The 19,962-nt window shown below is 34.8% G+C and overlaps 1 protein-coding gene across 1 annotated transcript in view; it reads right to left on the minus strand.

Moving 5' to 3' along the window:
* Positions 1-19,962, minus strand: part of LOC136035282 (nephrin-like) — a 255,108-nt gene that overhangs the window by 69,395 nt on the left and 165,751 nt on the right. The window contains exons 9-10 of the mRNA XM_065716966.1: positions 18,324-18,483; positions 8,576-8,708 (exon numbers count right to left, since the gene is read on the minus strand). Coding sequence (XP_065573038.1) covers positions 8,576-8,708; positions 18,324-18,483 — 293 coding nt within the window. The remainder of the gene's footprint in view (positions 1-8,575; positions 8,709-18,323; positions 18,484-19,962) is intronic.

The raw sequence follows: 19,962 nt of genomic DNA on the forward strand, positions 1-19,962 counted from the left end.
AATATAACTCTAAATACACTGAATCAAAGGGTGTTATTTTCCTTAAAACTCCTTAAAAACTCCTAAAAACACCCTTTCCTTAAAAGGGTGTTTTTGGGGGATGTTAACCTTTTTTGAAAATCAGTCAAATTTTCTCAAGCTTGTAGCCTTTAATGGGTAAGATTAAACTTAATGAAACTTATATATCCAAAATCAGCATAATGTGCTATTTTTTTAATATGTCCATTTATATGAAAATTTTGTCTTTTAAAGTTTTGGTTACTATTGAGCCGGGTCGCTCCTTACATTTCGTTACCACAAACTGTTTGACATACCTTTTTAGCTTATTTATAGTTTACTTGCAATACGCAATAAAACAGAAATTTGAATTTGGTCCCATTCTTTAAGAACGACTCCTGAAGCACAAGGGCCATGAAATTAGAACAATAAGAAGCTTTTTTTTAAGTACTAAAAACATTTGTGTAAGGAGTGAGGTTTTGATGAGGGGGCACAAGTCATCTTAGCCCTTCATATATGTAATGATTTATGTCTTTTTAAATTTTACTGTTGCTCCCTACTTTCAGTTGAAAAAAAACATGTTTTTTTTCAATTTAATTTCTGATATTTTTTTAAATAATGTCAAGAAATCTGTTCCCACTTCCATGGAGAAATCCTCCTCCCAACGGAAATAACCTGTAGAGAATGCAGTACAGGTGAATATCTATCCCGGACAATTACCCTTTAAAACTCCACTCGTAACATTGACATGGGACAAAATTGCAGATCTTTGTTAAGGGAGTGTTTTAGAGAGTTTTGAAGTAAAACCTATATTTAATGTTTTAATTTAGAAAAGATTTATTTTTACTTCCGTATTTTCTTCACTTAAGTAGAACAAAGATATTTTTGTACTATCCAACGTGTATTTTTTTTAACCTAAAAAGTGGACATAGGCTAATTAAAAAAACCTAAACAGTTTTTCTGATCCAACTGCTTGTAGTAACAAACTGTAAGTATGGAGTGACTTGGCCAAATAGTAACCAAAGCTTAAAAATAGATCATTTATAACAGGATATACATCCGCAACTTTTATTCCAATTCCAGACATATAAAATTCATTAAGTTAAATGTTATCCATCAAAAGCTGGGCGGGTATACCCTCAAAAACTCAAGCAACCTTAATGTAAATAACAAGGTCAGATACAGGATATCTATAAACCTTTACTGTAGAGGTTTTTAAGCTCCTAATTCCAGAAAAATGGAATTTGTATTTTTTGCCAAAAGAAAGATCATCGATACGTTTTTTTTTCCGAGGTAACCATTTCAAATAAATAGTCCTAAAAGATCAGGGGAGGGTTCACTCGAATAAAAATCAAAAGCCTTAGTGTTCTTATAATTTAGCAAAAGTATTTGAGGGCAACTGGCCTCCTTGCCACTCGGATTTCCCCCCAAAGACATTTGGTCAAAATTCATAGATATCCATGGGCTCATCATAATTCAAAGGTCCAATAAATATGCCTTTGGCAACGAAGTGCTCCCAAAGTCCCTGGGGTAAGGGTTGCAAGTTACATAATTTGCCGTTTGTTGACACGTAGCTCCTTTTTCTGGGAAAACTTCCCAAATTCTCTCAAAATAAATGTCATTTAAACAAATTGGCTGCTTAAAGAGTTCCCTGTGATGCTAACCGCTTTGACTGGAAACGTTACCGACACAAGGGCTGTATCGTTTATGCTGAAAGCATATCAAATAGACAGTGGTTTCCTTACCAATTAGTAAAAGATAATGTTTTCTTTATTTTAGACTAGCCTATCCTTAGCTCCTTGGACTGTTAGCTAACCCAAGATCCCCTATCAATTTTTGCCAAAACTTTAAGGGAATATCATTTGATTAATTTCAGATTTGGGAAATCCTTTTGGTGCTGTAAAAAATTCTTAATGAGTCTTTACTTGATGCGGTCAGTCAACGCTGAGACTCAAAAAATAATTTTTAAGGTGTTGCAATAAATGGATACCAAAGCCAAGAAAGGTAGCACTGTAGCACTGCCTAGGTGAGAAAAAGCGAGAAAAGTGAAAAATTTCGTGCCGAATTTTTCCGGATCGGATTTTTTCCGGATCGGATTGGGCAATCCGATTAATCAGATTGGGCAAGAAGTAAGTTTTAACTGAGAAAAATTTCGATTATGATTTAAGTTTTCCAGTTTTTCTTTGCGCTGGAATCTAACCGGCTTGGGAAATTATTGATAGTTATTTTCAATTATTTTTAACAAACGGAAGAACAAAAAGTGGGATGTGCTGGTTCGTCCGAATTTTTGAATTACCACCAGATCTGGTAAGAACGAAGAATTAAAAAAAAATAATACAAGGTAAGTTCATGAACACCCTCATCAAATTTTAAGGCTTATGCAGTAATTTTAATACTGGAGAGTTTTAATTCTAATTTTATTGAACTTAATTGCATTTTTGATATCTGCAGCAATTTGACGATCGCACTGAGAAAAGTGAGTGTAGTACTACCTAACTGCCTACAATGAATGTTTTTTCTTTGCAAATTCGTACGGAAGGGATGGCTACAAAAACTTAGAAAGGGCTACAAAAACCCTATTTTTGAAAGTTGTTGGAGGGCCAGTCTCCCGGGGCGTTTTTGCTACCCAGTCCTCATAACCCCAATGCGTTTAATGAATTTTTTATTTATAGGCGAAAAAGGGGAACATATTTGATCTTAAGTATCCAGTGGGTGGAGACTCATACAGCATTGATACTGCATATAGCATACACCTGAGTACTCATACAGCCTTGATTGATTGTCCTCTGGGACAAAAGGCGGATCATCGTTTTGATCTGAAATGTGAAGGGGCACATAAACAGACCAAAACAGTTTTACCATGATCAGTTTCAAACTGATGGCTGTAACTCCTCTGGCGGAGTGCAACCTAATGTAAAAGAAAAATTTTTGTAGGCACAGTCTCATCCCCCAAAAAACACCCAAAACAGGACCGAAAACATCTCAGCCTATGGGCTCAAAACCTAAATCCTTAAGTCCTTAGGTTAAAGGAACTCCCAGACAGAATGAAAACAGATACAAAATAGCGTTTTCTCGCAAATAGGACCCGACAAATTGCCAGAAAAGAGACACAAATCTATCTTTTCCCCCGGCTGCTTCGAATGGAAAAGGTGACCGTAGAAAGTCGCAAGGAGATTATGTGACTAGAAATTGAAAATGCCCTATTGTCTTTTTTAAGGACTGAAAATGATAGAAGGGTGACCATGTTCCCTTCATTGTATTTTACTCGTGCTAGCCCCCCCCCCACTCTATTTCTCATAGTATCAAATCAATACCTTGACACTTCCATTTTCTTAGGAACGTTAAAAGAAGAAATTGGTGTGATTTTGAGTCAATAAAAGCCTCACAGCCGCAATGAAAGTAGTTCTAAATGTATAGGTTACGTATTGCTCATAAATAAGTTTTAGTAAAAAGAAGGTAATGTTTGATCTCGGCAATCCAATTAGCTTGGTGAACTCACTAGCTTCTTGACACGCTAGCCTGATCGTTTACTAGATCAAATTTCCAGAGTTTTTCAGGCTTGTGCTCTGGAAATGACACGTGTACCTGAGTAGATCAAAAGAACCCGAATGCATCCGAGTTTTAAATTATTTCCAATATCTTGGGAATGTCCTGAAAACCGATTTGAAGATTTATTGTTTTTTTTTGTCTTTTATTTTCGGGTAGGACCTGGGGGATCAAGTCTATTTTCAGCTTTTCACTCAGGGGTGGCGGCAGGTATATACTGAAAGACACTATGGGTAGTTCAAAGAACGCTGTATTGACGGAGTTAAAAGTTTCAGCTACTATTGGGGAAGAGAAAGGGGAAGGGGAGCTACAAGATTGAGAGTGTATGCTGTGGGGGGGGGGAGAAGTGGCTAAACAATGTTTGTCTCTGATCCATCAACATTTGTTTTTGCACCATAACCTTCTATGGCCTAAGCATGGTAAGGTAGCAAAGCAAATCTAAAGACACGCTTTGTTGCAAGATTGCTATAACGGCACGTCTATAATGTCTCAGAAAGGGGAGTGGATGAAAACTTCAGAAGGGTTGAGGAGGCTAGGGGCAAGTGGCCAGTAAGTTAAAACTCGGGGAGAGTGTGTAAAGCTAAAAGAAAAGACACAATTTTGGATGAAGGCTATTAAAATATTATAACTGGAATAGACCGGAAGGGGCACATGGGATGTAGTTGATGATTCTAGTTAGTGTCGTAGAAATAAAGCAAGAAGCATGGGGACTTCTGTTTTTTGGGGGAGGGATAAAAAACACTTTGTCTTATGTCAACCAAAATTTTTTCCACTATAAGCTGCTGTGGGACTTATATCCTATTCACCGTTAAGTAAAAGGTAAGTCAAAGGACAGTATTTGCCTCAAGACTATCAAAAGATCATATCTAAATTATCTGGGGCATATCTTTGAGATCCAGTTAAAACTTTCAAAGATTTTAATCAAGGTGGGCATATGAATGAGAAGAAATCAGCTGATAGGGTCCAGCTTATAGAAAACTTTATAAGACAGTCCTTCCCTAACTTAACAAATTAATCAACAGACAAGATAAATGGACAAAAGTTACGCAAAGACTAATTCAAAAAAAGTTTCATTTTTTTCCTTATTTGTTTCCAGGGATGACTGAGAATCAAAACTTGAAGGCTGATTTCAAAAAGTATCTAACCATAGCTACGAATCCCTCCTATCATTAGCTGAAATATTTGGTACTGACTCTCGTTCCAAAAATGTGCTTAAGTTCACCCTTCTCTGTCTGTGTCATCCATAGTTTAAAAATCCGTAGTACACAAAATACCTTGGCAACCCCAATTTCACTTACTTGAGTTAATCGTAGGATAAATCCCCCCTCCCTGTGGTCATGTCTCTCACCAATCCTTTGAGTAAATCTGCAAGAGATATTTTGAAATTTGCTAAATTAAGACCTGACTTTAAGGCTAGGTCCTACAAAACAGTAATTGAATGAATAAGAGCTTTGAATAAAGAAAGTTGGAAACAGTGCATCATTGGTATTCCTTTCAGAAAGATATTCAAGAATTTTTTTTCTTTTTAAGAAAATTGCATGAATGTCAGTTTCATCGGGTTACAGAAACTGGGCCCTTCATGGTAATATAGATGGGGCATTTTCGCTTGAAAATTGTTCCTCTACTGTCAAAATTTAGCTGAACTATTGGGACGTTCGTATACCTTTCCCATGGCTAGGCAATATCAAATAAAAATTCAAAGCAAAGATGACTTTTGAAAACGAATAATTAGTCATTTCAGTTTTCATGGTTTTCATAAAATCTATTCTTAGATCGTTTTTATCATGTCTGTTTTTGTCCCCTTTTTCGCTTAGGTCTAACTAACGATTAAGTGAATTATTAGAGGGTTTATCAGTACTGTAGCCAGTCAAATATTTATTTATTTGGTAGCTCGTCATAAAATAACAAGAAGACGGAGCAATAATAAAAAAGAAAAAAGGATAAACCATTAAAGACAAAAACTAAACATTTGAAAATACCTCCCACCTTCAACATATTACTATATCAATATCGTTGTCTAAAGCTGGTTTAGTTTTGATTAACGGAACTTATACATAGAAACTTCTTTTCCATGCCAACAATTTGGTCAAAAGTATGAAATTCCTTTACGAGATAAGAATTGCTAGTCAAAATTTTTCAAGAAGTAAAAAAAATTTATATGAAGATTTGAAAATTTTTTCAACAAATTCCAGAAATTTGCAATATACAGATAACACAGTAAGGCAACGGGATTGAAAGGCTTCGAAAGAAGATGACAGTTGAAGCGTGTATTATTCGTTTTAAGATATACATATGACAGCCCGACATCTCGTTCAATGTGAGCTATTAGAAGTTCTGTGCAAGCTTTATCGACGAGCCCGTTGCAAGACCAAGATAAGTAATGTAAATTACTGGCTTGAAACTGCTGTTCCCGCGAGGTATATCGGCCGATAGCTGTTCGTTCCAATTGAAGAAGAAAACTTTTGACTTTTTGATATTTAACTTGAGGTAAAGATTTGCATACTCAGAAAGTCGCTATATAAAAGCATCGCTAATGCACTGGATAGAGTAAATCAAATTCTGAACACTATCTACATAAAATTAAGCGAAACACTAAGACCAAGAAGCATGAGTTTTGATGGACCAGCTGACTAAGCATCATAAACTTCATTGAAGAAGAGTGAAGGGGAGGAAACCACAACTTAGCGGGTTCCTTTCCTTACTTCAAAAAAAATATCAGGAGTGGGTGGGTACTGGGAAGCAGAATAAGATATTTAAAGGCAGTCAGGAATTATTTCTTCATTGTTTACATTTCCCTCTGTCTTAGTGTCTCTCTTTTTTGTTTTAGGCAATTTTTCTTATTTTCTGTCTTACAATGGTTTTCTGTTTTCAAATAATAGCCCATTCCAAATCATCTCACATTCTGGCCGGAAAATTTGTGGAAGTTCTATGTAGCATTTTCGAGATTCTAGATGAACATTTCCTAGACAATTATCCAACTTACAATATGGTTACATATTTTTAGGGCCTGATAAGTGTTTTAGACGGTTGTAAGAAATGAGAGTGGACGTAGAAACAACACAAAATATTGCATTTAATTTTTGAACATACCACTAAGCAATCAGGTCGTTACAGCTGATATTCTTTAAAGTATCCTATATACCTTTAAAAAATCATCACCTTAAAAAAATTTTTAAAGGTGAAAAAATAGCCCAGAAACCTTCGAATGCGCATATCTTTTATATTTTGGTGCAGCATTGTAAAGCAAACAGCAATATATTATACCAATCTCAATGCTTTCTATTGCCAGAGCAAAGACTGCGAGCCCTTCGATATTTCGCTAGTTTCTCCAGTTTACTTTTTAAATTGGGTTATTTTTTTTGTCAGACAGCTTCTGTTTTTATAAAAATTTTGCTATTGCCTGGTTGAACATTACATAATTTCATAGTTCTCTTCTATGTAAATGATCAAAATTAAATCGAATATTCTACAAAATGTTTGTTTTATATCACTTTTTTTTAGCATGCCTCTCAAGCTCACATTAGAGTCCAAATGGAGTCCTCAAGCTCATAAGATTAGCCCATGCTTCAGAAAGAGGATTTTGTATGCCTTAGAGGCTTTCAGTGAACTTTCAACTCGAGTCCCCTTCATCTTGAAAAGTAAGAAGACTAGCTATGAAATTTGTCATGGTAATTAAAGGTAATGAGGAATTATTAAAAGATAGTTTTAGAAAATAATAAACATTGAAGAAATAAAATGAAATAAAGATAACTTAAAGAAATAAAATTAGTTTAGTTTGCATTTTGGCTCAGAAAAAGTAAATGTGATTCCTTGTAACTTTCCCTTATAGCGCTTAAGATGGAAAGCGGTTGTCCCCCCGAAGTTTTCGGCTTGTTTCGTCCAGTATTTTAGTTGACCTTAAAAATCACAATTTCTTTAAGTTTTAATTTTTTTGATTTTATTCGTTATTATGGCAGGCCAATGCCGTTTATATTGTTATAATATCTTAAAATAGTTTTTGATGATTGTTTGACTAACCGTTTGTCAAATAATAGGCTATATGAAAAATTTGGTTTAATTTCACTTCCAAGGAAAATATTGGAAGGAATGTTAAGATGGATTGGCCACGTTTTACGGAAGACGGATGCCAAGTTGCCAAAAATTGTAAGTTTCAGCTAATTACTCCGAATGGAGTGGGGGGAGGTAATAAGAAAGGGTTTAAAGAAAACTCAGACTGCACAGGAGGATTTAAGGATTGAAAATTTGAATCGACTGGGGTGAAGGAGAAGCGTACACAGCTGTGATCTCCTCTGAATTGGTGCAACAATGATTTTTTGGTATTAGTAGTATCAGAAGCAAGTATTTTTTATTATAAAACTCGACCCAAGTATATAACAGTTATAAAGATTATACAAACGTATATAAAGCTATTTATACAACAACATTTAAAAAGTTTTAAAAAAGGAAAATATTCCACAAACAGTATTAAAATCCAGTTGAAGCTCATATCCTTACATATATCCTGTGTAAACCCAAAACAAAAGCTTTGGCCTTCCATCTACGGAAACATAGAAACTTCACAGTTTTCTAACCGTAAATGGAAATAAACAAATACATCAAAAGCTTAAAAATTTTATACAAATTCCAAATATGCAATATTCCCTAAAGTCAACCCTTAAAAGTTATTACCATGCCAAAATTGGCATAAATTTATAAATGAGGGTTTGTTTGGATCAAGAAATCTTCTTTTTTTTCTTTTTTTTGTCTGTGCCCTATAATCTTGAATACCTAGCTTTACCAAATTTGAGTATCGCGACAAAAATGGTTTAAGAAGAAACTTGGTTAGGACACATCATATGCTATTGTTTCGCTCAGAAAATTTGTTCACTGAGGTGTAATACCGAGAGAAATTCCACGGAAACATCTTTATATGTGTTCATCCTTCTTAGGATGCAAGACTATATTCGCCCACTTTGGTCATGGATTTCTATTTTCCACAAATTTGATCCTCATTGCAAAGATTGTTTCTTAGTAAATTGAAATTAGAACTTACGATGTGCTATTTAACGCCCATCTAAATCCTTTTATATCTTTAGGACTTGATTCAACTTCACAAAGTATGCTGATTTCCTCATGCCTGCCTACTCCATAGACCTTCGTAAATTTGATTTTGCAAACTGGTGAATCTAGAATGAGATGAATATTTAATAAAGTTATATATAATGTAGAAAAAATCAATAGAGGCTTAAACAAAAAAAGAAGAAAAATTATTATTAATCTATTTTTAAACAATTGAATCAAGGTGAAGTTTTCGGCAAAAAGATCACACAGAGAGAAAATCTTCGAGGGGAGAATCATCATTTTTTATCATAAGATTTAAGCCTTTGCTTTGATATAATAACTTAAACTCCAAGAAATAGCGGTTAGATAGATTTAGACACTTTAAAACGTTAAAAGCGTTTCCATTATGTGTATCCATGTTCCATTGTTCTTTTCTAGGCGTTTATCCCCCCCCCCCCAGCCAGCGACTAACCCCTCCCCCAGTGAATAGCCCCCCAGAAAATATTTTGCGGAAAATTTCACCTGCAGAAAATACTCCCCGGAAAATACCTCTGGAAAATACCCTATCGACCCCACCACAATTACTCCCGTGTAAAATAGCCCCCCTCTCCAGAAATCACATCCCCCCTCCGATAAAATATCCCCTCAGAAGGTACCTCCGGAAAATATCCCCCTCTCTGAAATACCCCCCCCTAACGGAAAATACCCACACCCCCCACCTTGTGGAAAATACCTCCCAATAAATACCGCCCCCACAAAATACACCTCCTCCCGTAGAAAATAAGGCTTTCCAAATTTTGAGAATTTGAGCTTTTTTTTCGCAGATAGAAAGAATTTTGGTACTTTTGTATTATACGCCATTCACTCAAGTTTACGTCGTATACAAATCGAGGACAAACCGGTTTCTTCGTTAGTTTCTTTCAGCTTGGTGCGAGACAAGACAAAGACAAGTGACAGAATAGATGGGATATAATTTGGGCTATATATTTCCACATAAGATGGGATAAAGTATTTGGACAGTTTGAAGTAAGAAAACAATTCTTACTTAACAATTTGCAGAAGAATTGTGCCTAACACGTTGTGTATGCAGACAAGCAATACTTTACCACCCCACCACCCCTAAAGTTGAAAAAAGTTATTTTAATTTAATTTTTGATCGTTTTTAAATAATACCGAGAAATTCAGCTCTCTCTCCACGAAAAATTCCGGTACTTGTGTGTTATACTCCCCTTACTCAAGTTTACGACGCGTAAGACTCGAGAACCTAACGGTTTCTTCTTTACTTTAGAAACAAATCTGGGCTATATATTTACACATTAGGGGGAGGGGTAAAGTATAGCGGTTCTGCATGCACAAATGTGTTAGGTACAATTATTCTGGATATTATGAAGTAAGAATTGTTTTCTGAATTCAAACTGTCCAAAAACTGTACACCCCCCTTATGTGTAAATATATAGCCCAAATTAAATATTTCCCATCTATTTTTTCAATTGTATTTGTCTTGTCTCGTGCAAAGCTGACAGAAACTAAGGCTCTCGATTTTACACAGCGCAAACTTGAGTGAGAGGCGTATAATACACTACCAAAATTCCTTCCCCCTACGGAAAACAAAAAACGAAACTCAAATGAAATTCTCAAGTTTGGAAAGCCTTATTCTCCAGGGGGTTATTTTTCACCGGGGTATTTTCCACGGGGGGGGGGGGTATTTTCCATGAGGTATTTTCCGCGGAAGCGGCGGGGGTATTTTCCGTTGGGGGTAATTTTCTGGGGCGTAAGGGTATTTTCTGGGGAAGGTGTTTCCTGGGGGTATTTTGCACAGGGGATATTTTCTGTGGGGGTATTTTCCGGGGAGTATTTCTCGGGTGTATTATCCATTGGGGGTTTTCCGAGGAGGAGGAGTATTTTTCGCAGGGGGAATTTTCCGAGGGGGATTTTTCAGGGTCGGGGGGGCCGTTTTCCGGGGGGTAATTGCCGGGGTACACGCCGGCCATCCTTTTTCATATATTATAAAACCAACTAGTAGTGAAAAATATTACAAAAAATGATAATCATGAATTAAGATCAATATTACTTTTAATAGTTTCAAATAAATTTGTTGAATCTTTTGCTAAAAATTTGTGAAAAAGATTCAACGTGTATGACTCTATGATCTGGTTGTTCCATATGTGTTAGTTGAAGGATATAGACTAAAATTTCCTTGCTCAAACATCATGCATAAAGAAAACTATTTTTCATGGGGGGTGGGAGTTTCCAATGTCTGAATTTGGGATGATTTCAATTGATTTTCTTGCCATTTTCTGCATCATTTAACATCACATAAGAAGAAAGTATAGTACAAAACCAGAGATACAAGCTTCTGCAACGTTTTTTTAGGAGGGAATACTGGGGGCACAATGGGTAGATTACGATATCAGGAGGTGGTGGAGGAGCCTAAGAGATTGTAATTTACAGCGTTTTTTTAATGGACCAATCCCATTAAATTGAAAATTAAAGAGACACACATCCTCCCTTGCTTCGTCGAGCCGTGCGTGTGCATCGTCTTACAACTAAATAATCTTAAGAAAAAGAGAGCAGAGAAAGTTGGAAATTTGTCCACATAAACACCATAGCTTTTTAAAAAGGAAAGATACAAAACAGTATTCTACGAAATATAAGAGAAGGGGCATTATCAAATTATCCAATCCCTCCCAGTTGGGATGACTATTCTGAGGGATGGGGCCTTGAGGAAATTTTTACAGTAATTTTCCTCAGTTATAGTAACCACAGATACTTGGTAGCAGATATAAATATCATTATTATTTTTATCTAAACTACTTTATTTTTCCCTGAGCACTCAAATTAGCAGCCAGCATAATTGCATCACAGCTTCAAATGTATTGGGTACCTAAATCAATAAGTTATGTCATGACTTTAGATCCAAGGAGGCGTGACGTGGGTACCGAAGCACCAAACTTAGTTTGGCTGTTTTTGAATGTATATCTTTTTTTCAGATATAGCAGGGGTATATATTATCCCTAAGAATTATCCCTAAATTGGATTTGAAGGCGTTCTATTGATGATTTTATAGGACGTTAGCTATAGTTTCGGATGGCATCTTATCTACTACACATTTTTAGATTAAAAATCAATTTTAGTGTTTGCCCCTTTTCCAACAAAAAAAAAGATCTCGCATTTCCAGGGTTCCAACTTTCAATTATATTTTTACTGAAAGAAACCGTGGATGTCAGGCCCAAGGAACATATTAGAATGCATACATTTTTTTATGAGTTAGTATAATTTAACCAAATTTGTTTTGTCTTGTTTTGACAAACTTTTCAAATTCTTTAGATTTTGGAAAATGACATTATTTTTGCTTCAATCTAATCTACATTTGAATAATATTATAAGAGACCCAAAACGATGTTTTGACCTTCTCACTGAGATATGTTGCTCGTTTCTTTTTTTCCAGGATATAAGAAAAATATATTGGATTCCACAGTAGAGAAATGTACAAGTAAGATTTGAAGATTTCACACTAGAAAATAATTCAAAAAGGAGTCGCGTGAGACAGTCACTGCACCATTCACTAGATTTTGACCAATTATTCGATCGACAACTGGTTTTGTCATCTTACTATCACAACCATATAAATAACTTCGTCCAAAGAAACACTTATTCTAGCATGCTTTGATCCATTTATCCTTTTTCCTAAAGTGTGTTTTTGTTTTTTGAAAATTGCCTCTGCATTAAAACTCATTTGGGCTTTTATACTACTTCAAAGTTTTTATTTACTGATTTAATAGCGTTATGGAAGTTTGACCAATAATCTGTTTATCGTATCTGCTTTAAAATCTGTCTGATGAAACCCATCTCAAAGAAACCATGGTGATAGCTAGTTACCATTCATTTGATTGTCAAGTTCGATTCCTCCCCTTACTTTTTTCCTGTTAAATTTTAACTTTGAAGCTCCTTCAAGTAAAATAATGAAAAACAAAGTTAGAATGTAGCACTTGGTTTCAATTAAAATACATGGTACATCAAGTGATTTTTATGAGAAAATGCCCAGAAGTAGAATAAAATAAACGTGAACTTGGAAATAAATAGACTTGAAATTAACCTTAATATTATGTAAGTATCTGACGTTAAAACATAAACGGCAGAATTAGTTTGCAGAAATTTGGCGGGAACCTAACATTCTTACCTTGCTATATCCCTCTAGTTATGCCAATTAGCTAGTGAACAGGGGTATGGGTGTTTAGGGTATGATGTGCAGCTAATCTATTAAAAGTCCTTAGCATCAGTAAATTTGCATAATTTTAGAAAAAAGGGATCAACTCCAAAGAATAATTCAATTGGGACGAAAATAACACTATTAGGTTCAGGATACTCAAAAGCAACCTCAGAGAAACTTCACGGCCCCAATTATGAAAATATAAAATTTAGTGTTTTTTTTAGCCAGCGGAAGTCAATTTTAGAAAATTTATTAAATAAAAGAAAGCCACATGTTATAGTTACCTTTATCAGAACTTAAATGATAGAATGGGAGCTTGGTTCCTTCCTCGTTCATTTTTAAACCTTGATTAGCGTCGTAGTATATTTGTTGTTGTGTTGTTGATACTATGACAAATAGAAAACACACTGGTGAAAATAATGGATGTCTTCAGTAAAGTGCAAATGGTGTATTAGGCGTTAGAAGGTAGCCCTAAGTGTTTGTGTTTTAATTTCTGTTTGTTTTAAGTTAGGACTTTATTATTTATTTATCTTCTCTTCATTTTAGGATTCATTTAATCATCTATAGTAGTAACTGTTAACTTCATGAGTGTTTTCTTAATTTATTTTAATTTCTAAGTGTTTTAGGCTTTGTTTATTCATTCATATTAATTTCCTGTTTATTTCAACATTGAATTATCGGAATTTATTCTACCCGTTTTAGGTCGTAATATGCCTCTTTACTCTACTTTGAAAAAATTATTCTTTTGAAAACATTGATCTAAAGATATCTGAATTTCTTCTTTTGATGTGGCAACATCAATTTCATTTTTGCAAACGAAAGTATATTCCCAAATAAAACGGTTGGGACCCATCTAGTCTTAAAAGAATACTATAAATACTATATAATTATCAAATTATAAAAAAATAGCTTAGGTGAGAGTGAGCTACCTTGGTTAAGCCCCACGGTACAGCTGAAAATCCTAGGAATGTTATTCCTCAATATAGTTACCCTGTTTTTTGTCCCGTCATACGTGAATATTGAAAATCTGAATATTTTAGCAGGTAATCCTTATTTATCAAAAACTAGTAGCATGAGTATTCAAACAGTTCGTGGTAACGAACTGTAGTAAGGAGCGACCCGGCTCAATAGTAAACAAAACTCTAAAAAACGGAATTTTGATACCAATAGTTACATCAAAAGAATCGAATTTTAATGCTGATTTTAAATATATAAGTTTCATCAAGTTTAGTCTTACCCATCAAAAGTTAGGAGCTTGAGAAAATCTGCCCTATTTTAGAAAATAGGGTGAAACACCCCCTAAAAGTAATAGAATCTTAATGAAAATCACACCATCAGATTCAGCGTATCAGAGAACCCTCTTGTACAAGTTCCAAGATCCTATCTACAAAAATGTGGAATTTTGTATTTTTTGCCAGAAGACAAATCACGATGCGTGTTTATTTGTTTGTTTTTTTTTTTTCTTTTTCCCAGGGGTGATCGTATCGACCCAGTGGTCCTAGAATTTTGCGAGAGGGCTCATTCAAACGGAAATGAAAAGTTCTAGTGCCCTTTTTAAGTGAACAAAAAATCGGAGGGCACCTAGGCCCCCTTCCACGCTCATTTTTTCCCAAAGTAGTCGGATCAAAATTCTGAGATAGACATTTTATTCAGCATAGTCGAAAAACCTTATAGCTATGTCTTTGGGGATGACTTACTCCCCCACAGTTCCCGTGGGAGGGGCTGCAAGTTGCAAATTTTTACCAATGTTTGCATATATTAATGGTTATTGGGAAATGTAGAGACGTTTTCAGGAGGATTTTGTGGTTGGGAGGGGGGGTTAAGAAGAGGGGGCTATGTGGGGGAAATTTTCCATGGAGGAATTTGTCATGGGGAAAGAAGATTTCCATAATGGGGGCGCAGCATTTTCTAGCATTATTTAAAAAAAACAATGAGAAAATAAATATGAAATTTTTTTTTCAACTGGAAGTATGGAGTAGCATTAAAACTTAAAACGAACAGAAAATATTACGCATATAAGGGGTTCACCTCCTCGTAATACCTCACTCTTTACGTTGAAGGATTTTTAGTAATTTCAACTATTTATTCTACGGTCTTTGTGATTCAGGAAACAAAATTTTAGCTTTAATGCAAAGAGTTATTGACGAGGCATTGACGAGTGGGCGAACCTTCTCATATACGTAATAAAAACATACGAACATAGAAGTTTGTTACGTAAGCTAATTCGTAAGTTACGTATATCTTTTACTTATGAAAACGTTCGTAAAAACTAAAAGTTCTAGTTGCCTTTTTAAGTACCCAAAAAATTGGAGGGCAACTGGGCCTCCTTCCCCTCCTTTTTTCGCAAAATCATTCGATCAAAACTATGGGAAAGCCATTTAGCCAAATAAATAAATATGAAAATTTCGCTTTAATTATTCATCTGCGGAGAGCCGAAATCAAAACATGGATTAACTAAAAAACGTTCAGAAATTAAATAAAAAAAAACAGTTTTTTTTAACTGAAAATAAGGAGCGACATTAAAACTTAAAACGAACAGAAATTACCCCGTATATGAAAGGGGCTGCTCCTTCTTCAATGCCCTGCTCTTTACGCTAAAGTTTTTACTGTTTTAAAAGTAGAGTTGAGAGAAAGAGGCAAACTTTAGTGCAAAGAGCAGGGCGTTGAAGAAGGAGCAGGCCCTTTCGTATACGGAGTAGTTTCTGTTCTTTTTAAGTTTTAATGTTGCTCCTTACTTTCAGTTAAAAAAAACTTGTTTTTTTTTATTTAATTACAAATATAGATGACCTGAAGCAAGCGACGATGAATGCGTATTTCAGAAACTGCATTTAATATGTATTAAACAAAAGTAAGGAGCAGTACTTGTTTTTTTTTATTTAATTACAAATATAGATGACCTGAAGCAAGCGACGATGAATGCGTATTTCAGAAACTGCATTTAATATGTATTAAACAAAAGTAAGGAGCAGTATTAATGCTTCAAACGAAAAAAAAATTCAGTATATGAGGGAGGCTACCCTCTCCTCCATACCTCTATCTTCACGCTAAAGTACTTAAGTGCTTTTTAAAAAAGTTCTGGCAGCCTTAATTACACAGTCCCTGTGTTTCAGGAATGGTTCTTGAAAAAAGAGGACAAAAGATTAAACAGAGTGGGTTATTGTTTCTGGGTGTTTCAGGAATGTTCCTCGTAGCAATGGAACAAAAGATTGAACAGAGTGGGGTAGTGAGAAGGGGGCAGCCATAATCATATACTGAATAATTTCCGTTCGTTTTAAGCTTGTATGTTGCTTCTTACTTTCAGTAGAAAAAACTTGTTTTTTTTTCATTTGCCCAAGAAATTCATCCAGAGAAATTTCCTCCCACGTAAAATTTTTTCCCTCGAGAAATTACCCTTGGACAATTCCATTCTCATCACGAATTCCCCACAGAAAATTTCTTGCTCACTTTTCCGCCTGAAAATGCTCCTTAGCGTACATTCATTTGAAGAAAAACTTATTTTTTATTTAATTTCTTTTGATTTTTTAGGTCATGGCGGAATCTCCCCCTGTGCGGAAAATATTTTCCTTTAATCCGACCCCCAAATGGAAGGTTTCTCTTGTGGAAAATTTCCCCATTGAAAATTTTCTCCTGATGATAATTCCCCTACGGGCTATTTCCCGTGTGGAAAATCCCCCAGCGTGAAATACCTCAGAAAATTCCAAATCTTCTGAAAATTTCTAACGGGTTACTCCCCCAGAGTATCTCCACACGTGAAATTGGGTAGCCAGCGAGAAAGTAAGACAAATACAACTAGCTTCGTAAATCAATTCTGGCAAGTTCCGCCGTTGAAAAGTTCCTCTGGAAAGCTAACCCACAGAATTTCAATTCCAGTGTGAAAATCCCCTTGTAGAAAATTCATCCCAAGAAACCCCCCCCCCCTGAAGAATGTCAGCACACTTCCCAATAACAAATACTATATGTAAATAATGGGCAAATTTCATAGCTTACGGCCCCTCCTCTGGGGGCTTTGTAGGGTTATGTCATCCCCAAAGATATCGTTGTTGGACCTTTCAAATATACTGAACAAAATGGCTATCTCAAGTTTTGATCAGACGACTTTGAAGAAAAAGAACGTGAGAGGGAGGCTACTTGTCCTCCATTTTTTGTCACTTAAAAAGGGAACTATAACTTTCAATTTCCGTTCAAATGAACCCTCTACCAATGTTCTAGGACTACTGATTCAATACGTCACCTTTGGGAAGAACAAAGAAAACAGAAAGAAATAAGTACACATTCGTCATTTTTCTTGTGGTAAAAAAAAATAATAATACCAAATTCCATATTTTTTTAAAGATAGAAGCTTGGAAACTCTTCAGTATGGTTCTTTGATGCTCTGAAACTGATGGTGAAATTTTCAGTAGCATTCCTTGACGTGTGGGAGACGTTTCCCCGCTTTTTTAAAAATCAGGCAAACATTCTCAGGCTCGTAACGTTTGGTGGGTCACAGTAAAATTATTGAACTTCATTCATTTGGAATCAGCATAAAAACCAATTCTTTTATGCATCTAATGTTATCAAAATTCTATTTTTTAGAGTATTGGTTACTATTGAGCCGAGTCACTCCTTGCTCACAGTTCTTCACCACCAATTTCTTGATCAAAATTGACATTTGCAGGCCTTGGAAGTCACTTATTCTTTTTTATTTGATGTTGTCGTGTGTGTTTCTTTTCTCACTTCTGTTTGTGATCGGGCCTCACTTTTTACAGTTTAATCAATCTTTTAACAAAGTAAGGAACAACGATAATCCAATGGGCTGTAAATAAAACTTAACTAATCGAAATAGGTCACATCGTTTTGAATATTTTACAACAAATGAAAATATGCTATAAAAATAACCTAAGACCAAAGTTTATGAGTGTCATAAATCAATTTAATTAGATGTATGGAACAAGCAGTAGAAACAAGTAGAATATCACATACCGCTCTTCTTGATTAATTATACCATTCATCAAGCCGGATATATTTATTCAATTTTTTTTTCGTATTCTAAATAAAATGTTCTTCAATTTGAATATTGGGCCAGTCAAATTAACTAATAGTTAGAGAGACATCTTTAATCGTGGTATGGTTATAGACTTTGGGGCTTTGAATATAATTCCCTATTAAATCTTGTAAAAAAAAAATTATTAGTTAAAAGGTAGTAAAGTATTTTCTTTGTAACATTAAGCTTTTAAAAAAAGGTATTTAATCGATTATTTATTTGTTGACATTAATCAATATAGGTTAATCAATATAGTTTGTAAGTAACTTATTTATGAGTGACAAATCATTGCCTAAACATGACAAAAAAGAACCATATTTGACATTGTTGACGGTGACTTTGTAGAAATTAAGCTTTTAAGTAGTAATATTTTATCAGTTTAGCTTTTGAATGGCTTTCTTATGAATGATAAACCAGAGCCTAAATATTATGTAATACATCCAATGTAACCGTGCTTCGTAGTATTGCGCATGATTTATTTATGAATGACAATAGCAGCTTAGAACTCACATAGTACGTCCAAAACAACGGCATTTGACACTGTTTGACCTTCAGAGTTAGCAGCAAGACAAACATACTTTCCACTCATTTTTCTTTCGATTTTTTGCAGTGCCAAACTATAATTGGATATTATTCTCCCAAAAGAGACATTGTGGTGGAGTTCCTGTTCCTAAATAAGAAATAATAATTAAACTCTGCTTGAGGAAACAGACGGCAAAAAAAAGTAATTAATATACAGCTTTGAACAGTGTATTTTCCAAATTCCAGCTATTTTTTGCAAGAGATAAAAAATACGGAAAAAAATGGAAGGACCAAAAGAGGTTTCGTTCCTTTTCTGGCTGAAATTTTGGAGTGGAGAACAAATCAGCAAAATTTCATTTATTGTTCTTTCTTTCACGGCAAAAATTCAATATTAGAGGTTTTGGGGTACTTTTAGGGTTATTTGTCCTTGTAGAAAAAAAAATAAGTAATATGAATTGCTTGATTAATGCTGTTTTCTCAATAATTTCCCATATTTTTAACGCAAATTGCGCTTTCTTTTTGTTCTTCTTTGCTTGGAACAATATTTCAGGTTCTACAGGAGCAGTTCATTACATAGCTTCACTATGTTGGCGAAAGGGTGTTATGATTTTCTTCCCCACCCCCTCTTTCAGCTTCTATGGCTATAAAATATTTTACACCAGTCCTCAGAAACTAAATTAGAGCTTCCAAACTATAGGCTACAAATAGAATTTCAGGGACTTAACTTAAATGATTGGAGACCTTGTGTCACACCACGTGCAAGCACGTTTTTGGAATTATAATATATCACTTAAGGCTTAAATTCACAGCTTATACTCATTGCTAACCAAGGCTTCCATGTCTATTTGACCCTTTTATGGTCAAAATTGTCAATTTCGGCACAGACTGGCAAAAAACATTACTGTATTTCAGCTAATATCATTTATTGCGTGCAAAAGCATCCAAATACTGAAAATACGGTTCGAATTAGCTGCAACCAAGCTTTTAACGACCATCAGTTTGACGCATTTAACAATAATAATAATAATAATAATTAATTCCAGAAAAAGCCCTTGGGCCATAGGAAAATTACATAACAAAAAACAAACAACAAATTAACTAAATTAAATTAACACTATTTAAAGAAAACGCTCCCGATGTGCCGCTGCAATCCTTACAAATATTGCTATCCTTTTAATACTCAGGAAATTTGTCTCTTTCGTTCTATCTATCATCCATATCTCATTCAATTTTTCTTTACCATACATCTCTCGCATCCAATCATTCAATTCGACACATTCACACAAAAAATGTATTATACTTTCATCCTGAGATGAATAGGAAAAAGCACAAATATAAGAGGAGCCCACGAAAGTTTGGACAATCATTTGGAAATAGTCGCTGAATATAAGGTTCTTTGAGGCTTTGTATATACTGGCATGATAAGAGTTTTCTTCCATAAGGATTTTCTTATTTAGAGGTTGTTCACTTTTCTTTGTGTGTTACCTTGAATAATGTTTAATCCTATGAACTGCCAAATTTTAATTATCTTTTGTGTGTAGCTTCAATTCCGATTAGACTTTTATAATCAGGGTTAACAATAGAACAAAGATGAGTGCATAAGATAGAGTCCCCCTCAGCCCGCAGT

This window comes from Artemia franciscana, chromosome 14, assembly GCF_032884065.1.
Source record: "Artemia franciscana chromosome 14, ASM3288406v1, whole genome shotgun sequence".
Lineage (NCBI taxonomy): Eukaryota > Metazoa > Arthropoda > Branchiopoda > Anostraca > Artemiidae > Artemia > Artemia franciscana.